This window comes from Colletes gigas, unplaced genomic scaffold (genome assembly GCF_013123115.1).
Source record: "Colletes gigas isolate AHSC1104 unplaced genomic scaffold, ASM1312311v1 Colletes_gigas_Sc00069, whole genome shotgun sequence".
Lineage (NCBI taxonomy): Eukaryota > Metazoa > Arthropoda > Insecta > Hymenoptera > Colletidae > Colletes > Colletes gigas.
In genome coordinates this window covers 48,769-67,441 of record NW_025106698.1, presented here as the reverse complement: position 1 = coordinate 67,441, position 18,673 = coordinate 48,769, and the positions used below count along the sequence as shown (strand labels likewise).

Sequence of the window (18,673 nt, the reverse complement as noted above, 5' to 3'; positions counted from 1 at the left end):
TAACAATAAAGATCTCATAGGGGAAATCACGTATCAAGGATTGCTACCTTTTATTCGCCTGAAAGTGGAGGCTCGAATCTAAATTAAATTCCTTCGTCTTTGACATTTTCATTTAGAGCAAAATCACGCATAACGGAAGGGGTTCGATGCAAGAGAAATAATTTTTCTCTTAACAATAAAAATCACATTGGAGAAATCACGTATCAAGGATTGCTACCTTTAGTCCATCTGAAAGTGGAGACTCAACTTTAAATGAAATTCCTTTATTTTCAACACTTTTATTTAGAGTAAAACTCTACCAAAATTGTGTAATATTTACTATTTACTATTTAAAAATACCAAATCCATCTTCTCTGATAACATTTTATATAAAAAAGGACCTGTTCCATTCTCAGTTGCACCCCTTTTGAACATTTTCAGGTGGTCCCATCCACGCTACAAAGAGTTAACAAAGAGTTGGAGCGTGCTACGTCCTAAATGCAGAAACTCGTCGACTGCCAGTCGGCCGAGTAATCGTTGTCCCGTTACACGACAGCATTCTATCGAGGAACTCGCGCTTCTCATAATCTTATCCTCCACGCGACACAGATTCGATTTCTCAGGAGTTTCGAGTGTTCCCAAACGAAGAATTACGATCACTTTCGGTAACGCGAGAACCAACGTCGATCAAAAGATAAAACAATCGATATGAATGTGTTTGTTGACAGCTGTCCCATCCCATCTGTCCATCAGGTTTGAACTATAGACTGAGAAACAATTATAGCGAGCGAAACGCGCGTTTTCGTTGCCAAATATTCGCATGTTATTTCTAGATACATCTCGTTGCATAATTCGCGATAAAGCTTCGTTCGATGCGATTCTCTGATCGAGCAAAAGAAACTCTAGATCGTCCATTGGACAGCGATCTTCGAATCCTTATCAATTGCGATTCTCATCGATACTTTTTTTGGCGAATTTCGACACGGCGTTGAAACAGTGTACGACTCGAGATACACGAATTCGTCGTTTAAATAAAACACAACGTGCACTCACACGCTTGGGCATTCTGACAAATCGTTTTTGAAACTAAGATATTGTTTCCACATAATCGACGAAGTTTCGAAATTTTAAGCTTCCCGTCTGCAGAAATAAACAAACGCGTACATACAGTACATTTCCTGGCGAGTACGAATCTCCAAATATTTTACAGTTTTCTTTGAACGAGAATTCTCTTCATGGCCGATCTCGACAAATTGCATCAGGAATTAAAGAACGTTTCTTCCTCTTTCTTTCTCTTGAAGTATCGCGAACATTTCGCGAAGCGTCGCGCACCTTCCAGAAGGAAATCATTAAATCCGACTGTGTTGCGTGACGTCGATTGTGCCACCAAGATTCAAGAGTCTCGATTGTTCCGTTTCTTTATGTTTCTTCTTTTCCTGGCGTTTCGACAACGCACGCGCGCGATCCCTTCGAGCGTACATCGAATTTCCGTCCACGGTGCCCGCGAAATCATAGGTATTTGTCGAACAAAACTAACGCAAAAATATAATTCCAGTAATTCTATCGTAGCTCGTCTTTTACCGCAATCCAAACGACCCGAAGTTCCAACGACGTCGAATCTAAAATTCAATATTTTTCGAATAAAAATTTCTTTCGTAAATTCATTTGCAAATCACAATTAAAGAATCCTTTTTATTCGTTATTCGAGACTTGCCTAGTTGGGCGTAGCATTCGCGAGAATGCATAACACAAACAATTGAATCATCGTTTACTGTGTCATTTGTGATCGAATATATTGACCATCGTCGTTGGTAAAGATACTCAGCTATTTCCAAATCATTTACTGTTAATTTCCTAGGCCACGTTTCCTCGATCTTCCGTTTTGTTTTCCCCCCATTGACTGATTTAACATGTACCCACAAATTTTATCAACGTTTTACGAAACTGAGGCAGATGGAGTATGATCCTTCCGATCCCGCCGCGCAATTTGTTCAACTTTATCGCGAGCAACTACCTGTTCGCTCGCCTTTCACCTCTTGCTAATTCCATGTCACATATTTGCCTCGATGATCAGTTTAAACACGGCTTTTTGCTTCGGGAATCTGTCATCGTACGCGCAGTGTCAACGACGTAATCCGTATCGGTGTTTACAAGCGGCTATACCTGCGTTTCTCGTCGCCCCGATACATGCTCTATGGCCATTTGTACAATTTCCATCGTTTTTCTGTACACCGTTCCGTTTCCATACACGTTATCTCGACCTTATCTTTACAGATACTCCCTCTGGGACATCGTGTGCATGATTTGATAATCGATCTAACAATTATTCACGGGAATTTCTTGTATCTTACTTTCAATATTAACTTTACATTCGGTTCATCAGCATCGAAGGTTTATAAAACGTTTATGAATCGTAGAAAAACATAGACGATAAAAGTAAACACAAAGATACAGCAGATAATAATGATAATGGCAAGTCTATTTAAATCTTTACTTCAAGGGAATTTAAAAATTCTTCCCTTAATCGTGAGATATAATAGATACGAAAATCTTGATTATTATCTGCTTTTGTTTCAGTATCAATTTTAAATTTAGTTCATGAAAACATACACTAGAAAAGTAAGCATTCATGATACAGCAGATAATAATGAAAATGACAACTCCGTTTAATTCTTTACTTCAGGGGAATTTAAAAATTCTTCCATAATAACGAGATATAATGGATACGAAAATCTTGATTACTTTGGTTCCCGTTAGGTCGCTGTCATAATCGCTTTATCCTTTGACCATTTCCTCGAGAACAGTTATTACTGGTAGACTCGCGGTTAATTTTTACACGTTTCCATCATGGCGACCGCGTTTTGTCGCAGAATTGGAGGAGGTCAGGGCGACTATTCGTCCTATCGACTCTAACGCCGAGAAAAACATCTGGTCTCGGCATTCTCCCGTCAGATCGGGTGACCTACTGCTCCTTTCTCGGCGTCGCGGTACGAAAAGAGACGCTCCGCCGCGATTACGTCGCGGACACATTATTTATCCCGCTCTCCTTATATCGTAGCCGCTTTTCGATCGACGCTAGACGCAGCTTTTTCGCTTGTTATCCTTCCAGCGGCGGGTATCGTCGACTTTTATTCCCGTCTTCATCGATCACACGATTGTTTTTTTTCTCCCCCTCTTCTATCCGCGAACAAAGAGACCGGGACCGGGCATCGATCAGCGCCGTCGACGTGATCGATCGACAACAAACGACGCTCGTCCTTTGCCCACGGACTTCCGCGGAAAGAAACGTGTCGCAGGGAAACTGTTGCGTGGCAGGATGACGCTTCGCGGATTAACCTTGGGTCTCGAGACAGCTTCATTGCAGGAGCCGACGGAGAGGATCGACCCAACCGGTAGCACGATCCATCTGCGAAAATAATAGGATCAAAGGATCCGTTCGTGTCCAGACAGCTGATTTTCCATTCCACGGATTTGACAAGACTCTATTTCAACGCGTAATAGAACTAAAATAACAATTCAGTTACGCGGGAGTACGCGCCTAATCTATTCACGATTTTTTAATCTTGTCTGTGGTACCATTCTACCGTCGCTCTGCATTATTCTGGCGCCCGTGGCCTCTGCAAATATGTTTAAAGGATTTACAATATTGAAATTCAGACGTTATTAACAGTATATTAATTATGAAATTTAATTGTAGGGTCAGGTGCCCTAATTTGGAACACCGCGATATTAAAGAATTGTGATTTTGCCATCTAGTGGCAATGAATGCAATCGATTACGATTGTCATTTGTTGTAACTAGCGTGTTCGTAAAAGAATATTGAAGAAAATATAGCAGTCTGAATTTTTTCAAGGTGATCTTTCACCTAATATTAAACATAATAAGATAAGTGTATCAGCTTTGTGTTAGCTCGATTATTTCTTCAAATATAAATATAAATATAGTATTCCACGTTACGAGCGCTATGAGCCTAATATGGAAAATGCATAATATTTAAATTCTTATAAAAGTTCTGCAAGCAAATATGCGTATAAAAAAAAGTATTCCATATATTAGGGCAACTAACCCTATACCTCTTATACCTTATGAGCTATCAAATAGGAATCTTCTTTTGCGTTGCAGTTTTCTACATTTCCATGGACGAACCATTCGAATAAATAGACAATGCGTGTCGATCATAAATCGCGCCATTGGTACATCATATTTTCCGAGTTATTGTCTCTCGCTTGCTCGCGCGTAAACAAATTATGTCGGAGTTAATTGTTCGAAACGATTAAACACTTTTAAGGATGCGAGAGCATCTCTTTGTCGGCAGACAATTCCGCGTGTAATTTATAATTATCCCTGTCGCGATTGTTTTTAAGCGTCCTCCCCGAGTATCCGTAATAATGATTTACAAAGAGACTTTCGAATACGTCGGAAGAACGTATCGCGCCAGGGACGTGTTCTATCTCTAAGAAGTTGACTCGAGAGTTTGACGCAAACCTCAGAGACGTCGATTGGACTTTGACGAGCAAAAGTCGCCAAATATTTAGCGATAAAAGAAACTGTGATTGTTTTCTCAAGCTCGAAGCTTCTACGACCGTAATTGCGATCGCATCCTCCTTCCAGCGGGGTTCCAGGAAGTATCGCGCGGGTTTTTCGCCGCTAGAGCATTCGCGGAAAAGAATGGAGCACAATACGGTTCGGTATGGCTGAACAAGTTCGTCCAGCTTCGTTCGACTTCCTGGATGCCGCGAATCGAGAAAACTGGACCCGATGGGAGGGAACTGACGGATACGGGTGATTTTTCACAACCGGAAACGCCTGGGTTTCTTTGCTCCAACCGATAAATAGAGAAAGGAATGCTCGTACGAGTTTCTCGACAGGGTTGTGACTGGTCCAACAATGTAATATTCGAATAAAAAATGAAGAAAGACGTGGCTGGCGCACGGGACGAAATCAACGACCCGTAACGAGAGTCCTGTAAACGATAAGAGAAAAAGAGCGCGCGACCATCGTATTGTTTTGTTGCGCAACGATACGGCCCGCGTGTAATCTCGTTTCCTCCATTATTATCCTGCGAATCGATCCTCCTGGACCTCCTTTCTCTTTAAAGGCGTCTTCCTTTTTACGCTCGCGACACCCATTCCCGTAGAAGCGAAAATAACGAGTCGACCGCACGAGGAATCTGTCGCCGGGGCCTTGAACCAAAGTTCGAAAAGCAGGTCGTTCGTTTTCTCCTTTCAATCACTGGGAACGCCGTCGCAGTCTTTGTTCACCTCTTCGCGGCGACCAAAGTTTTCAGATAGTCGGTGCACGCGATCGCGATGCTAGAAGAATCGATTCGACGATGCACACGGTCCCTGTAACAGAAACGAAAGCCACGTGAAACGCGGAACAATAAAATAAAAGAATAATTCGTTATACAAGCTACCGTATCGGTTTACTTGACTCGGCGTAATCAGATTACAATTTCTATCCGTTCGTTGTGAACACAACGTCAATTGTGGTGAATAGACACCATTTTGGTGAACAGACACACCCTCGAAATCCTACTCACTTTCGAGAACAAAAATTCGAGTAGATGCTGAAATTTTTCGGCGAAATTAAAAAATTTCAAATCGTTCTAAGAAAGTATGTTTGATTGCAGAGGTCAATTACAATCATTTTTGGTGAATAGACACACCCTCGAAATCCTACTCAACTTCGAGAAAAAAATTCTAGTATGTGCCTAAATTTTTCGGCGAAAAAAAAATTTCAAATCATTCTGGAAAAATCATTTTCGGTTGTGGGGGTCAATTACAATCACTTTTGGTGAATAGACACACCCGCGAAATCCTACGCACTTTCGAGAAAAAAATTCCTTACCGAAAATATACTGTGTGGCCAGAAATGTTTCCCTCGACTGCCTCTCAATATCCTGGCGTCTGAAACAGGGTCTGCTAGAAAACGCTTCACCCCTATCCTTTTCTTTCCATCTCGAGCATAGGACCCCCCAACGCTGCTCTTTATCTGATATTCATCGAACAACGACTTTCTCTCTCGCTGTTGATGCGAACAACCGACGGAAAACGGAGAAGCTTGATGGGAAAAAATGGGTCAAGAGCGGCGCGAAAAAGCAAAAAAGCAGCCGCCAGAAAGGGAGGTCCTAATAAAGCGCGGGAAACGCAACGATCGCGCGGTTAATTGACTGACGCGTTAATTGACCGACCTAGAACGGTCGAGCGGGAAGTCAGGTGGCTGGTGCCGGGTTAATTCGATGCAGAAAATCCAGATTCGTAGATTAATCTCTCCGTGTATGCTCCGTTCGAGAGACGTCGAGTAATTATCGTGTCACCGTCGTTTGCTCCTATCGTCGTTTATTCACAAGGAATCTGTCCTCCGCTTAGCCGCGAAGAGATAATCGACTTAAGCGGCTGCACAAGGTTGCCTGGTGCCTGTTGGAAAAACACGCGTCAAAAAGTCAATCGCCCGTGAAATGAGAAGGAAATACGAAAATTCCTATCCTGTGTCGCCCATAAATCACCGTATCATTCGATAAACGTGGAATAAGAGCGAGTCGACGGGTTCGAGGAATTGTAAATACATATTCATGTATTTGGAAAATTATTAAAAAAAATGTATATTAAACAACTACGATGATTAACTAAAAATTGAATTCATCGGGAACTGTCTGTCTTGCTAAAAATTCATGGTCGTTTAAACTTTAAGGTCTCCGTCGGCGTCCCGCTGTTCAACGTAAAAGGACACCAAACGGGGGAAAAAAGGCAAGCGAAAAGATATAAAAATGGCAATATCGACGACGCGAGCGTCTGCAACGCAACGAAGAATGAAATATCAGGATCTGATAAGACCTTATGTGGTTATCGTGCGTCCATCAAAGTCGTTAAAGTATAATTCAATGATTGATCGTGATTTCGCGGAACAAATGCCCACCGTGCGGAGAAATATTCGTGCTACGTTGATCATCATCTTATACGCCATTCTTGACGTCAAAGAAGCTTAAGACCTCTTCAAAAAAAAAAGAAAAAAAATAAATAAATAAATCGTTCCTTCCATAAATTCGTGAGAGGAAGACAAATAATTTTCTCAAGGAAGACCCAAAGGACCGTGGAGTCATTCATCCTCGGGCTTCTTCCGCGATGACGCAAACTGCCGAACGAAACGTCGCTCGAAAACGTAAATTAATCTCGTGGGAATCTGCTTGGCCTCTAACAAGGCCCGCCGTGAACGAAAGTCAACCCTATAGGAAGGAAACATTATTCCTTTAAACGAAGTCAAAGCAAAAACGAAACAAGAAAATTTTTGTGCAATAATCGAATAATAAGAAATTAAAACGAATAGACAAATTCACGCTCGACCTGTTTCTCGGTCCGCATTGTGTCTGCCAACGTATTCGATTTAAAAGTTTCTACATCCGTAGAAACAAGTCGGGGTAAAAACCGAACAAATTTGCATTCCGTCAATAAGCACAATGTACGTAATTCGAATTTTGCCCAAAATTCGGAGCGTTTTAGTCTCTAACATCAGACGAGCGAGCCCGTGCAAACACGTAAAATATAACAATGCTGCCGGACTTTAACTCGTTGGAGTTTGCAAGGTGGAATTTCGGTTAGCATCGAAAGCTCGGCCAACTAAATTCTCTGACGGGCTACGCCAACTTTTGCCAACTTTGATCTGTATTAACGGGCCGGTAAATATGCAGAACATGCACCCGAGGACCAGCTGACCCGAAGATTTGTCGTACTTACTCTCTAACTGCTTGTAATTAACGCGTAAAAGTGAATTCAAATTCGTGTAAGTAGAACGGATTCGTCTTGCGGTGCTAGACAAATTTCTTATTCCCGAATAACGAATAAAAATGTCAGATTCGCTCGTAAATTAACTTTTGTTCGCCTTAAATTTATAAATTAAAATCCATTAACGTATTCTTTAAAAGGGTAAACTTTTGTTTACGCTATTCGATTTTTTTTTATCGATAAAAGGGTTTGAAAGCGTGGTAAATAAAGACCAAAATGAGCAGCCATAAACAAGAATTAATTGACGCACACTACTGTTTAAATTTATGGATCAATTTTCTAATTTGTAATAAACAAATTTTTGTGGAGAGTGTTTTCTTGATATGACTATCCCGCATTAATTTATGCACCGTTACAAAATTCTTTTATTAAATGTAAATCTTTGAACCATTTTTCTACAGATTTATGATCAAAATAATTAATCATCGCTAACTATTGGAAGCGATAGCTTTTATATCTTTGTCGATACGTTACTTAAAAAATACAAAAACATGTGGCGCTATCTATGGATGGGGATTTTAACTAATGTAACGGAATGCAGGTTATGTATACCTCAACGAACGACACTAAAGAAAAAGAGAAATACTGTCCAATAAAGAGAATATTTACGGATTTTACTCTTTTTTTATGGTTCATTTAATATAAAATAGTACGTTAGACACAGAAAACTCTTTGCATTTATAGAATCTGTCTTTATATTCAATCGTAAACTTTGTGGGAGGATGATGATTGGTCCATTTTGCTTACGACAAATGCAACGACTATATCGAAATTTCGATACGTCGAGTCAACTATCGATGCAAACTAACACCGGCTCTTACTAGAAAATAAACTTCCAGCAGCACGAACAATAAAAGAGATTTCGCCTCTGTTTTTTACTCTATGTTAAGACAGTGTGATTTATTGTGATCGACTGTGACTTGATCCTGTGACGAATAGTTTATTTATATTTGCTCAATCTTTATTTCGGACCAATGATTAATAATTTTGACTAGAAGTATGAGGAATTCGTATAGTATAGCCTTCACGATATAGAAGGGTCGTAAATTTCTTCGAACATTAAAACAGATACGTATTGACTGCCAAAAAGTAACATGATCAGATGCAAATAAGGACTCTGGCCATGGTCAGAACTATAGAAATAAATCTTTCACCCAGTGTCAATGTATCTACTTATTATGAACTTTAAGATACATGAAATCGATGCTTTAAGGTCTGAAGAAATTTACGACGTCGCTATATCGTGAAGACTACGGTACTCTGAGTAGACTATGTAAACCAAGACCCGATGTAAATCTTAAAATGACGTAACAGCTGATGCACTAAATATATATATATATGTATATGATATCTGGACTACATGTATCGTAAAAGGTACTTACATTACGAAAACTACGTATTTACCACCTATATAAAATAATGCGTCGAATGTAACATAAAAATCGAATACTCTAAATTGCTTTTAGAAGTTTTGATTTACTATGAAGTAGTTAATCCAAATTATACAATAGAACACTGAAGTTTCATTCCTTATATTTTACTAAAATGGACAAATCCAACAATCTACTCTCCAAAGGTATAAGTTCAAAATATTTTGCAAATTTTCTGACGTGTTTCAAAAGTATGCAACACAATTATTAATGTTTAAACAGTAGCTCTAGTAGAGCGCAATACCGAACCACAAGGTATTCCATTAAATAATCCAGAAGCTGTAGCCAAGTCAACGCAAGAGGATCTGATTGCATTGGCTATGGAAATACAAAAAGCTGACAGTTTTGTTAAAGTAAATGCATGTAGCAAGCTACAGGTAATTGCAGAGCAAATAAGATCTTTGAAGAAACAAGCTGAAACCATTCTCCTGGTACATTTCATTGGAACATGAAATTGTATCATGTTGCTTGCAATTTTGTGAAACACCTTGGACACGTGTATCACCTTTATCAACAAGAGACTGGCCAGCTTTATTTTTCTATGCTTAGTCCAGAAGTAAATTATGTTTCATTTTTAATTTTTTCCTGTAATTTTTAAAGATGTACAAATTTGCAAATTATACCGTATTGTAGGAATGGGGTAACTCAGGACCTCCTCAAATTTACAAAGGTGCATACAGATTGGAACAAGATCATTCGTGGTCCCCTTTACAGAAGATCGACGCTAAAAACAAAGAAATGGCCATGGTAGCTAAACTTTTATCGAATATTCCGGCGACTGCATCTGCGTTCAAAAGTATCGATTTAAATGTAAATATGTAATATATAAAAGAAAGCATAATACAGCAACTGTAATAAATAAAGGATCCCGCACTTTTGATATGATGTAGTTCATGATGTCTTGATGAAAAGTTCCAATGGGCCCAAGCTCGTAAATTGAACAGTTTCCGAGATATGGGGGATCAAAAGTCAATAATAGAGCGCCTTATTCTAGACTACCACATTTGAGCATATTTGAGTTTAAGAAGCACTGTTATGACCCCATGGGCCCTTAAATAATACCCCTTGACCACCTGACCCTCTGACTCCCCTTCAGGAGTCAAAATAAAAAAATGCTAAAAAGGTAAAAAATGGTTCTTTTTTTCATTGTACAAACATAAAGCACCGTCGACATTAGCATTACCCGGTGTGCACCACGAGGAGGTTGCTCGATCGAATTTTGCACACCATGTGACTGAAAAGGGCCGTTTTTATAGTTCTCTCTATTTATTTATAACAATCTCAATATTCATATTGTCTTGATGCCCCCTATTAGCGCAGATTGACACTTCGTCGGTGGATAACAGCCTTAGAAGACTAAAAGTTTATTCACGATTTCCGAATCGTACCAAACATCAAGTTCTTATTTCTCACATTCCCAAAAATGAACTGGAACTAGAAGAGGAAGTAATAAATGGTTACTACTGCATTTGTCAATCTGGTACCAAAACATTGGGTACATGCACACATATTGCAAGTGTTTTAAGGTTTTTAGGATTTGCTTGTCATCAAAGGCATGTCAAATATTCGGATGGCAATCTTCTAAATACGATCAGAGATGCCGCTAATAGAGACCATCAAGACAATATGAATGTTGAGATTCTTATGGTCGAATAGAGAGAACTATAAAATCGGCCCTCTTCAGGGCCACATGGTGTGCAAAATCCGATCGAGCAACCTCCTCGTGGTGCACACTGGGTAATGCTAATGTCGAAAGTGCTTCATGTTTGTACAATGAAAAAGAGAACCATTTTTTACCTTTTTGGCGTTTTTTTATTTTGACTCCTGAAGGGGAGTCAGAGGGTCAAGGGGTAATATTTGAGGGCCCACAGTACAACTACTAAGTTTTAAGGGGTCAAATAAATGGACAATGTACAACAGTGCTTCTTACACTCAAATATGCTTGGAAACTGTTCAATTTACGAGCTAGGACCCATTGAAACTTTTCATCAAGACATCACGAACTACATCATATCAAAAGTTCAGCTAATTTAACCGGGGGCCATTTTCCATAAGATTTGTACAGGGTCCTTTAAGTACATTTTGAAACCAAAAGTTAATATAATAAACCAAATTAATAGAGAACGTTATAATCTGAGAATATTATTATGTAATATAAATTTCTTTACCCTTCATATTTACCGTTATGTCAGTCTTTATTTAAAATTAGTCACTATATAAAAGATAAACGTTAACCTGATTAACTTTATTCTCGGAGAAAGTATTTTACACAATACGTAGCACTTAATATGCAAACAGAACTTCATATCAAGTATTCTCATTGATGCAATGAATTCCTTCCATTACCTTTTTCTTCTTATTGCTGGCATGGCATTATATTTCCAGTCTTTGCCGAAGCTAAATTTTGAAGACTGAAGTCGTCTAGAATCTCCCACATTCGCCGTGCGTAATGTCGTTCACGTAAAACGGTACTTATAAAAATCTTCTTTTGTCCTTCCGAGACTGAGAATTGTTCCGAGTGTTTTTCGAATCCGGCACGAAGCCACTGTGGCATCCACTCGAAATACGCTTTGTTCAACGCTATCAGAACTTCTGCGTGAGGCAGTAAATTGTTCCGTGGTATTACTCCACCTAATAACGGTGACACGTTACAATTTTAGAATTATTATTTCAAAAAATATATCCACAATCAGATATAGGCAAAATGTATTTATACATGTTAAATATCTCAAGTTAAGTGGAATACCCTGCTGCATATTCAGTACTTTCGATATATTTCGATTGTAAAATCAATCGAAATATATCGAAGTCATATCGATGTTCCGCATGCTTGTGTACAAGTATTAAAAGAAAATCATCTACGTACCCACACATTGTAAAATCACAGAAACGAGTTCCTGGCCGATTGGTTGAATAAATATTTCCAAGTGAGGACTCAGTTTGACAGCATTAGTGAGGAAATGCCCAGCTGCTCTGACTGTTCCAGTTTCCGGTAGCATTAAGCAATCCATTCCTGTGAAAGACATCGTGCATACCGTACCATTGAAATATACATCGAGAAGGAAAACCTAAAGCTTATAAAAATAAAAGCTTACCGCATTCTAACATTCTGGGGATTTGATCTGGGACTTGCAATAACATCCTAGTATTTTTCTTGCAAATTTGAGCCAACGATCCAAGATAAGCTTCCATCAATTCTGCCCAGTCGGATAAATTACCGTTAACAGACCTACAGGCTCTGACACCGCTTAACGTTACTGAACTTAATTCCGCGAAAATGGGCCCTATAATGTTATCGGAATCTTGTCCAAATAACACCACAAGTTGTCGCAACAAATGCAACGCGGCAGGATGGGGCCACTTTTTATATGAACCGGTCAAAATCGGAAGAAGAGGTCGTGCTTCTACTTCGGGATACGACAACGACAATAGAGATTTTTTTGCGCAAATATACATCGCTTCTAGCGTAGCATTGTCCTGACCCCACTCAGGATGTTCAACAATCTGTTTGAATATTGGCAATAGTTCATCTAACACAACCTTTCCGATTGATCCTTCCATCGTAGAAAGAAACATGCCAACCATTTTTAATTGTGTTGTTATCCCGAAACGCACCACAAACGATGGTTGTTTCAACAATGCTCGTATCTTTATTATGCATAAGCCTAACGTAGCGTCAAGGTGTGCTAACTGCTCTTCAACAGTAGATAAAGTGTTTAATAATTTACTGGCAGCAGACATCAGTCGCAAACATTCCGCACTACCGGGTGCAACATTTGGAAGTGTTTCTTCGATTGTGTTAAGAATAGATGGCGCGAAAGGTGTCATGTGTCGTCCACATTCTCTTGCTAGGTCCTTCAAAGCCATACTGGCAAGGGGTGCTGTCACGGAACCACTGACTAAACCTAAAGTCACGATTTGCAATACTCCTTCTAGCCAGGGATCCGGATGTTCCCCTATCCACTCAGCGTACGACCCTATCGTTGAACACGCGCATGCTAAAAGCTGTAAATGTTTAATAAATTTTCAAATATCTATAATATTGTAATTATGTTCTAGAAAATATTTGGCAAATTTCAACGTACAGTGTCCCCTCTAAACTGTTACAGACTACTCCATAATTCGATTATGCACAATATAATAGTACAAGAGAACTTACCTCTCTCGGATAAAAATCATAAGGAATATGAGTAACAACCAAATCCATCAAAGCAAGAATGTAATGCGACTCTTCTGCACTAGCTCTGTCTGCCACAGCTCTGTCTGCCACAGCTTCGAAGGCATGTAAAGTCGATTCCACGTCAGTCCACTTTTCCGATCTATCCAATGTTAGACACAATCTTTGTCCGAGAAGTAATAATAAATCTTGTCTCAATACTCTATAACAATAATCTAAGGTGTCTGCAACATCTTGTCTATAACACCTAAAGTGTTCCCGTTCATCCGCGTCCCCGGCTTCGCTCGGAGATGAAGGAAGCGTTGATTTTCGTAATAATGCATGCGCTAATCTTGCATAAATAGGTTTTAAAGCTACTAAAGCATAACTCTTGTAAGGTCCGTCGAGCGTAGCAGTATCATCTTGTAATATGTACCAAAATCCAAAAGGTATACAACTCCGAGTTTCGTCCGTCGGATACCGTCCTTTTTGTTCCGAACACTGTAATAGTAACTCAATGAGGTTTTGTGCAGTCCATTTTTGCGTTTCACTTTCTTCTTGCACCAAAGCAATTAAAAATTCTCTGCTACAAGTTTCGCCAATAGCAGTTAAGATTTCACAGAAGTACTGTCCACTGTATTGTTTGGCAATAGTTACCAAACTTCGTGCCCAATCCCACAATGTTTGTGGTCTATTCCTAAGTTCATGATGTGTTACTATTATAGTCAAACATTCTTGAACAACGTCCCAACCTCTAGCAATTTCCTCGTTCGAACCTTCTCTTTAATTCAATACAAAATATATATATATATATATTTCATGCTGCTAATAAGTTTCAAATAAGTATAAATATAGCGCCTATACCTGCTTGGCGCATAATACGCTGCAGCAATTAGCAAATGAGGATATATTTGTCCAATTGCGTCTAAAGGAAGTTGATAAACTTTGAGCCACGATAATGCGCATTCCATTGCTAACAGGTGCAATGCATTGCCATTGCCTTGGGAATTTGGGTTGCACATTGAGAAAACTTGTTGTAGAAGCCAGGTTATTCTGTACCAACCATTGCTTAACGTTTTGGATAATTTGGCACGTTTTGCTTCAAACCTCCTTTCTGACTAATTAAAGTATCGAAAGGAGGCATTAATTTGGAAAGCAACGAATAGTATCATACTGTATCTATATATATTTTACTTTTACCGGTAACTCAGAAAGTGTGCGTAGTAACAATTCCAACATAGGAAACGAGTCATAAGGCAACATCCTCATGAGTTCATCCACAACATTTTTATCTTTTTCCTCATTTTCAGTGGTACAGGCATTTGCCACAAATCCAGCCAACTAAAACCACAAAATTTATTAATACACCATGATAATATTAAAGTAACCTGAATAGATTTGTAACTAATATAAGGAACATTACTGCTTGACAGAGTTTGGAAAGGACAAACTTGGGTGTATTTGGTTGTTTCATAATACTGAGCAAACGCTCTTGCAGAACAGAGTATTCATTTTTAGGCACTTCATCCCATTGTTTAGAAATCTTGATGTGCAATGTGGTAGCTGCGAAAAATTGCAATTCCCACGACTGCAACATGAATCAAGATTGTTAATCATAACATGGTAACTGATAAGAATGAAGTAAATAATTTATTTACTTTGGAAGGGTCAAGGAGCTCCCAGACAAATGTCCAAGCTTCTGGTGAAGCCTGCACCCGTAGAAGCCAAGAATGCACCTCATTGTTTCCTTCTGCATAAAACTGTCTCACAGCCTGCTCAACTACAGTTGTATAATCCATCACCGACTATTTGTTTATCATGTAAAACCTTCTGTCACAACGTTACAGTATTGTTTGTCACTATTCTACAAGGGTCTCATTGTCAGCAGGGAACCGCTTTTGCCGCTCAGATTTATTAAGACTTTGTACTTAGTTCGTTTCGTATGTCATATCACGACGAACTTTTTTATTATCTTCCTGGTTAATCATTTAAGTCATAGTTCCAGGGAATTTTCGCGTCAAACTCTTTAATCCTTGTTTACACGATCCTTTCCAGCCGCCTTGGAAATCCTATGAGTTGCGCAAACGAAACCTTCTCCCTGCTCTCACTATCGGTGAGAACTAGAGATGGCGTGCAAAATCACTAACAGTGATTTATCACAGTGATACAGAGATGCCAGAAAAGCACCGCCGGGTGCACACGCACACATGCCAGATACGCGTACGTGAGCTCGTGGAGTTTCGGAAAGTCGACAAAGGCAAACTAACGCATGCCCTCTTTCTCGATTCTCCGAAGCTGCCCGAAGTAATTTCGGATCGCCTTGTGGGAGTCGAGAGAGAAAGGTTCACATTTGCCTTCTCGCTCTAAACAACTGAAATCCGACCTCCCGTCAACGGCATACGATTTGGATTCTCGAGCCGAGATTCTCGACTGCCCAGGCATTTTTACTTTCCGACCTATGTAGGCGCACATAAGCAAAGTACCCATAATGAAAAAAAAATTTTGTAAAAATCATTTTATGGAAATACACGTTTTAAGACCTCCTGATCATATTTTAATTATTGAAAAAAAAGACATTTTTTTTTATTCCCATGTATGAGCACACATATGTATATTATTAATACGATTGAATATAAATAGCTGAATGAATTTAAATGAAACTTTACATTTAAGTTTTATGTTCTCATTTCAAAGGCGTGTGGACGGATTCAAATACGTGAACACTAAACGTAACGATGTAATTATATTATTTAATATTTACTAACTATTTAACATAAAGAACATAAAAGAAAGACATAAAACGTAAACGTAAAACTGTGATTGCTCTCGACTAACGTTCGATACAGAGTGACGTTCCTGCAGTCAAAGTCAAACAAAACGCACGTTCGAGACGCAGTCTCTAAAACGTATTTCAGCTTAAACCTAAACACCTCACTCGATACCTACTCTAGCTTAGACTAAACACTCCTATCGACGCAAACGATAACGGTTCTCCTAGCCACACACATACACTCCTTACAGATTATACCTCTTGTTTCATAGTTGTTCCGATATATAGACATAATGTATAAAAAATCTTTTAAATGTTTCATACAAATCTTAGGACGAATTAAATTTTATATAAAAAAAATTATATAAACTTTTTCTCTATCTTCTCTAGAAAAGAAAACATTAAATGAAATCTTATACATTACATGCTTACTTAAATCGCATTGAAAACGAATACCACAAATGTTTTAGAATAATGTGCAAAATGTGATCGCGATTTTCGCTAAGACAAATTGAAAACTCGTTTCTAACAAGGAAAAGTTGGAATGGTACCAGGTTTTGGGTTAGGTTTTACTTTGAGATATTATTAAAGTTATTACAGGTACTTATTTTCAGAAATAGAACTATGTTCACCAATAATCAGCGTGGCGTGAGTGATGAGGTCTTTGCCTGCAAGTTCCGAACTTCTTCTGCTCTGCTGGTTCGAACCCTGCTTGAACTTTTTTTTTTTATTTTTTCAATCATATTTTAAGCGTACACTAAATATGACATTATATTTTTGTCTGACCTTCGAATATTTTTTTTTAAAGTTAAATTTAACCGATTACATTTAACATATGTTATTTTCAATGTACGAAGTACATGAATCTGGATGGTACTTTTCACAAAAACAGTCAAAACATAAAAATTTCAAGCACCACGTACATTTACTGAAAGTTTTATTTTCACAGAAATTACAAAATTTTGTATTTAACTCTGATGGAAAGGCCGCTTCATTTACATTGATAAAATGTGAACGATTTTCGGATAGTCGTACCTTGTAGCTCGTACTTTTTACCTTATACTTCAGGTAAAAAGGGATATAGCTGAGAAAAACAGTTTTATGACATTACCTGCTAACTTATATTACTGTTCTACAATGAAACGCTATGTTTTGTACCTTTAAAAATATTCGACTATGTGCTTTTAAAATTTAAGATACAACCCATACTTTGTATTAAACTGGCAAACGGGATCACTTTTCCTTTGTTTCTAGTTAGTTCTATTTAGTTCGTCATAACCAATTGATACGGTTATTTCAAAACAATCGAGGAAAATCATTATTAATTAATTTCTGCAATTATTAATTCTACTGTTTTGTTTATGTTATAAAAGTAAGAACTCTTCTTATTGAAAAATACCACAGCGTGCACAATACTGGTAAAGAGTGGAATCTCATTTTAATTTATTAATTTTCAATCTTAAAGTATTTTGATTTTCAAAAATCGTATTAATAATATACATATGTGTGCTCATACATGGGAATAAAAAAAAATGTCTTTTTTTTCAATAATTAAAATATGATCAGGAGGTCTTAAAACGTGTATTTCCGTAAAATAAATTTCACAAAATTTTTTTTTCATTATGGGTACTTTGCTTACGTGCGCCTACATAGGTCGGAAAGTAAAAATGCCTGGGCAGTCGAGAACCTCGGCTCGAGAATCCAAATCGTATGCCGTTGACGGTAGGTCGGATTTCAGTTGTTTAGAGCGAGAAGGCAAATGTGAGCCTTTCTCTCTCGACTCCCACGAGGCGATCCGAAATTACTTCGGGCAGCTTCGGAGAATCGAGAAAGAGGGCATGCGTCAGTTTGCCTTTGTCGACTTTCCGAAACTCCACGAGCTCACGTACGCGTATCTGGCATGTGTGCGTGTGCACCCGGCGGTGCTTTTCTGGCATCACTGCATACGGGATAAGATATAAACCCGTTCAATTCGGTCCTATTCGTAATTCGTTGCATATGTACTATATTTTATTTATTCTTTGTTCAATATAAAGAAAGAGTTCACGTATACAAGAACCACGTGACGGGGATCAAAACATATCGATAGTCAACTACATATACTGCAATATTACGCCATATTCTACCAATTGAATCACCAATGTCAGAAAACTTTGAGCCTTACACAGATTTAGTGAGCAAATCAAAGGCGTACGAACTGTCTGCTACACACGTACTTACTAAGCCTGCAGCAATAGTGGGAAACAACCTTTAAGATTTGTCAGCCATCTTACTTTGGCTTACTACTAGCGCTACTCAGTAATCATTGCGTACTAATGAAAGAAACAAGAAAATGGCCACGATATGTATCGATATATATCGATGACATTTGTAATAAATTTCAAGTACATTTTTATTGTTTCATTGGTTGAGTGTTGAGCTGTAAAGTTATTTCGGATAAATCGACACACGAATATAGTTTTCAAAATTTATGTATATATAATTATATACATATCATTTGTAATGGAAGAAATATTTCATACACTAATGAACTATAATGAGAAATATTTATAGTGCA

General features: G+C 38.4%; 2 protein-coding genes across 5 annotated transcripts; one reads left to right on the top strand and one right to left on the bottom strand.

Moving 5' to 3' along the window:
• The first annotated feature begins 8,699 nt into the window (after positions 1-8,699).
• On the top strand, positions 8,700-10,047 carry LOC122403677 (uncharacterized protein C1orf50 homolog). The gene is given in 5 exon segments (XM_043407336.1): positions 8,700-9,134; positions 9,227-9,336; positions 9,413-9,621; positions 9,624-9,746; positions 9,824-10,047. Coding segments are annotated over 4 exon segments (552 nt in total). The 5' UTR covers positions 8,700-9,134; positions 9,227-9,305; the 3' UTR covers positions 10,013-10,047.
• Positions 10,048-11,347: 1,300 nt separating this feature from the next.
• Positions 11,348-18,377, bottom strand: LOC122403675 (importin-13-like). 4 transcript variants are annotated; one of them, XM_043407332.1, is made up of 9 exons: positions 18,337-18,377; positions 15,005-15,466; positions 14,770-14,934; positions 14,541-14,687; positions 14,211-14,464; positions 13,350-14,127; positions 12,286-13,195; positions 12,057-12,203; positions 11,348-11,821 (listed from the first exon to the last, which is right to left on the bottom strand). In XM_043407332.1, exons 2-9 carry the CDS (start codon positions 15,143-15,145, stop codon positions 11,547-11,549), a joined length of 2,817 nt encoding a protein of 938 aa, XP_043263267.1. In that variant the 5' UTR covers positions 15,146-15,466; positions 18,337-18,377; the 3' UTR covers positions 11,348-11,546. The 4 variants fall into 4 exon arrangements, with proteins under 4 accessions (XP_043263267.1, XP_043263265.1, XP_043263266.1 ...); XM_043407330.1 differs by having other exon boundaries at positions 14,547-14,687; XM_043407331.1 differs by lacking the exon at positions 18,337-18,377 and having other exon boundaries at positions 14,547-14,687; positions 15,005-15,487.
• Between the last annotated feature and the right edge of the window lie 296 nt (positions 18,378-18,673).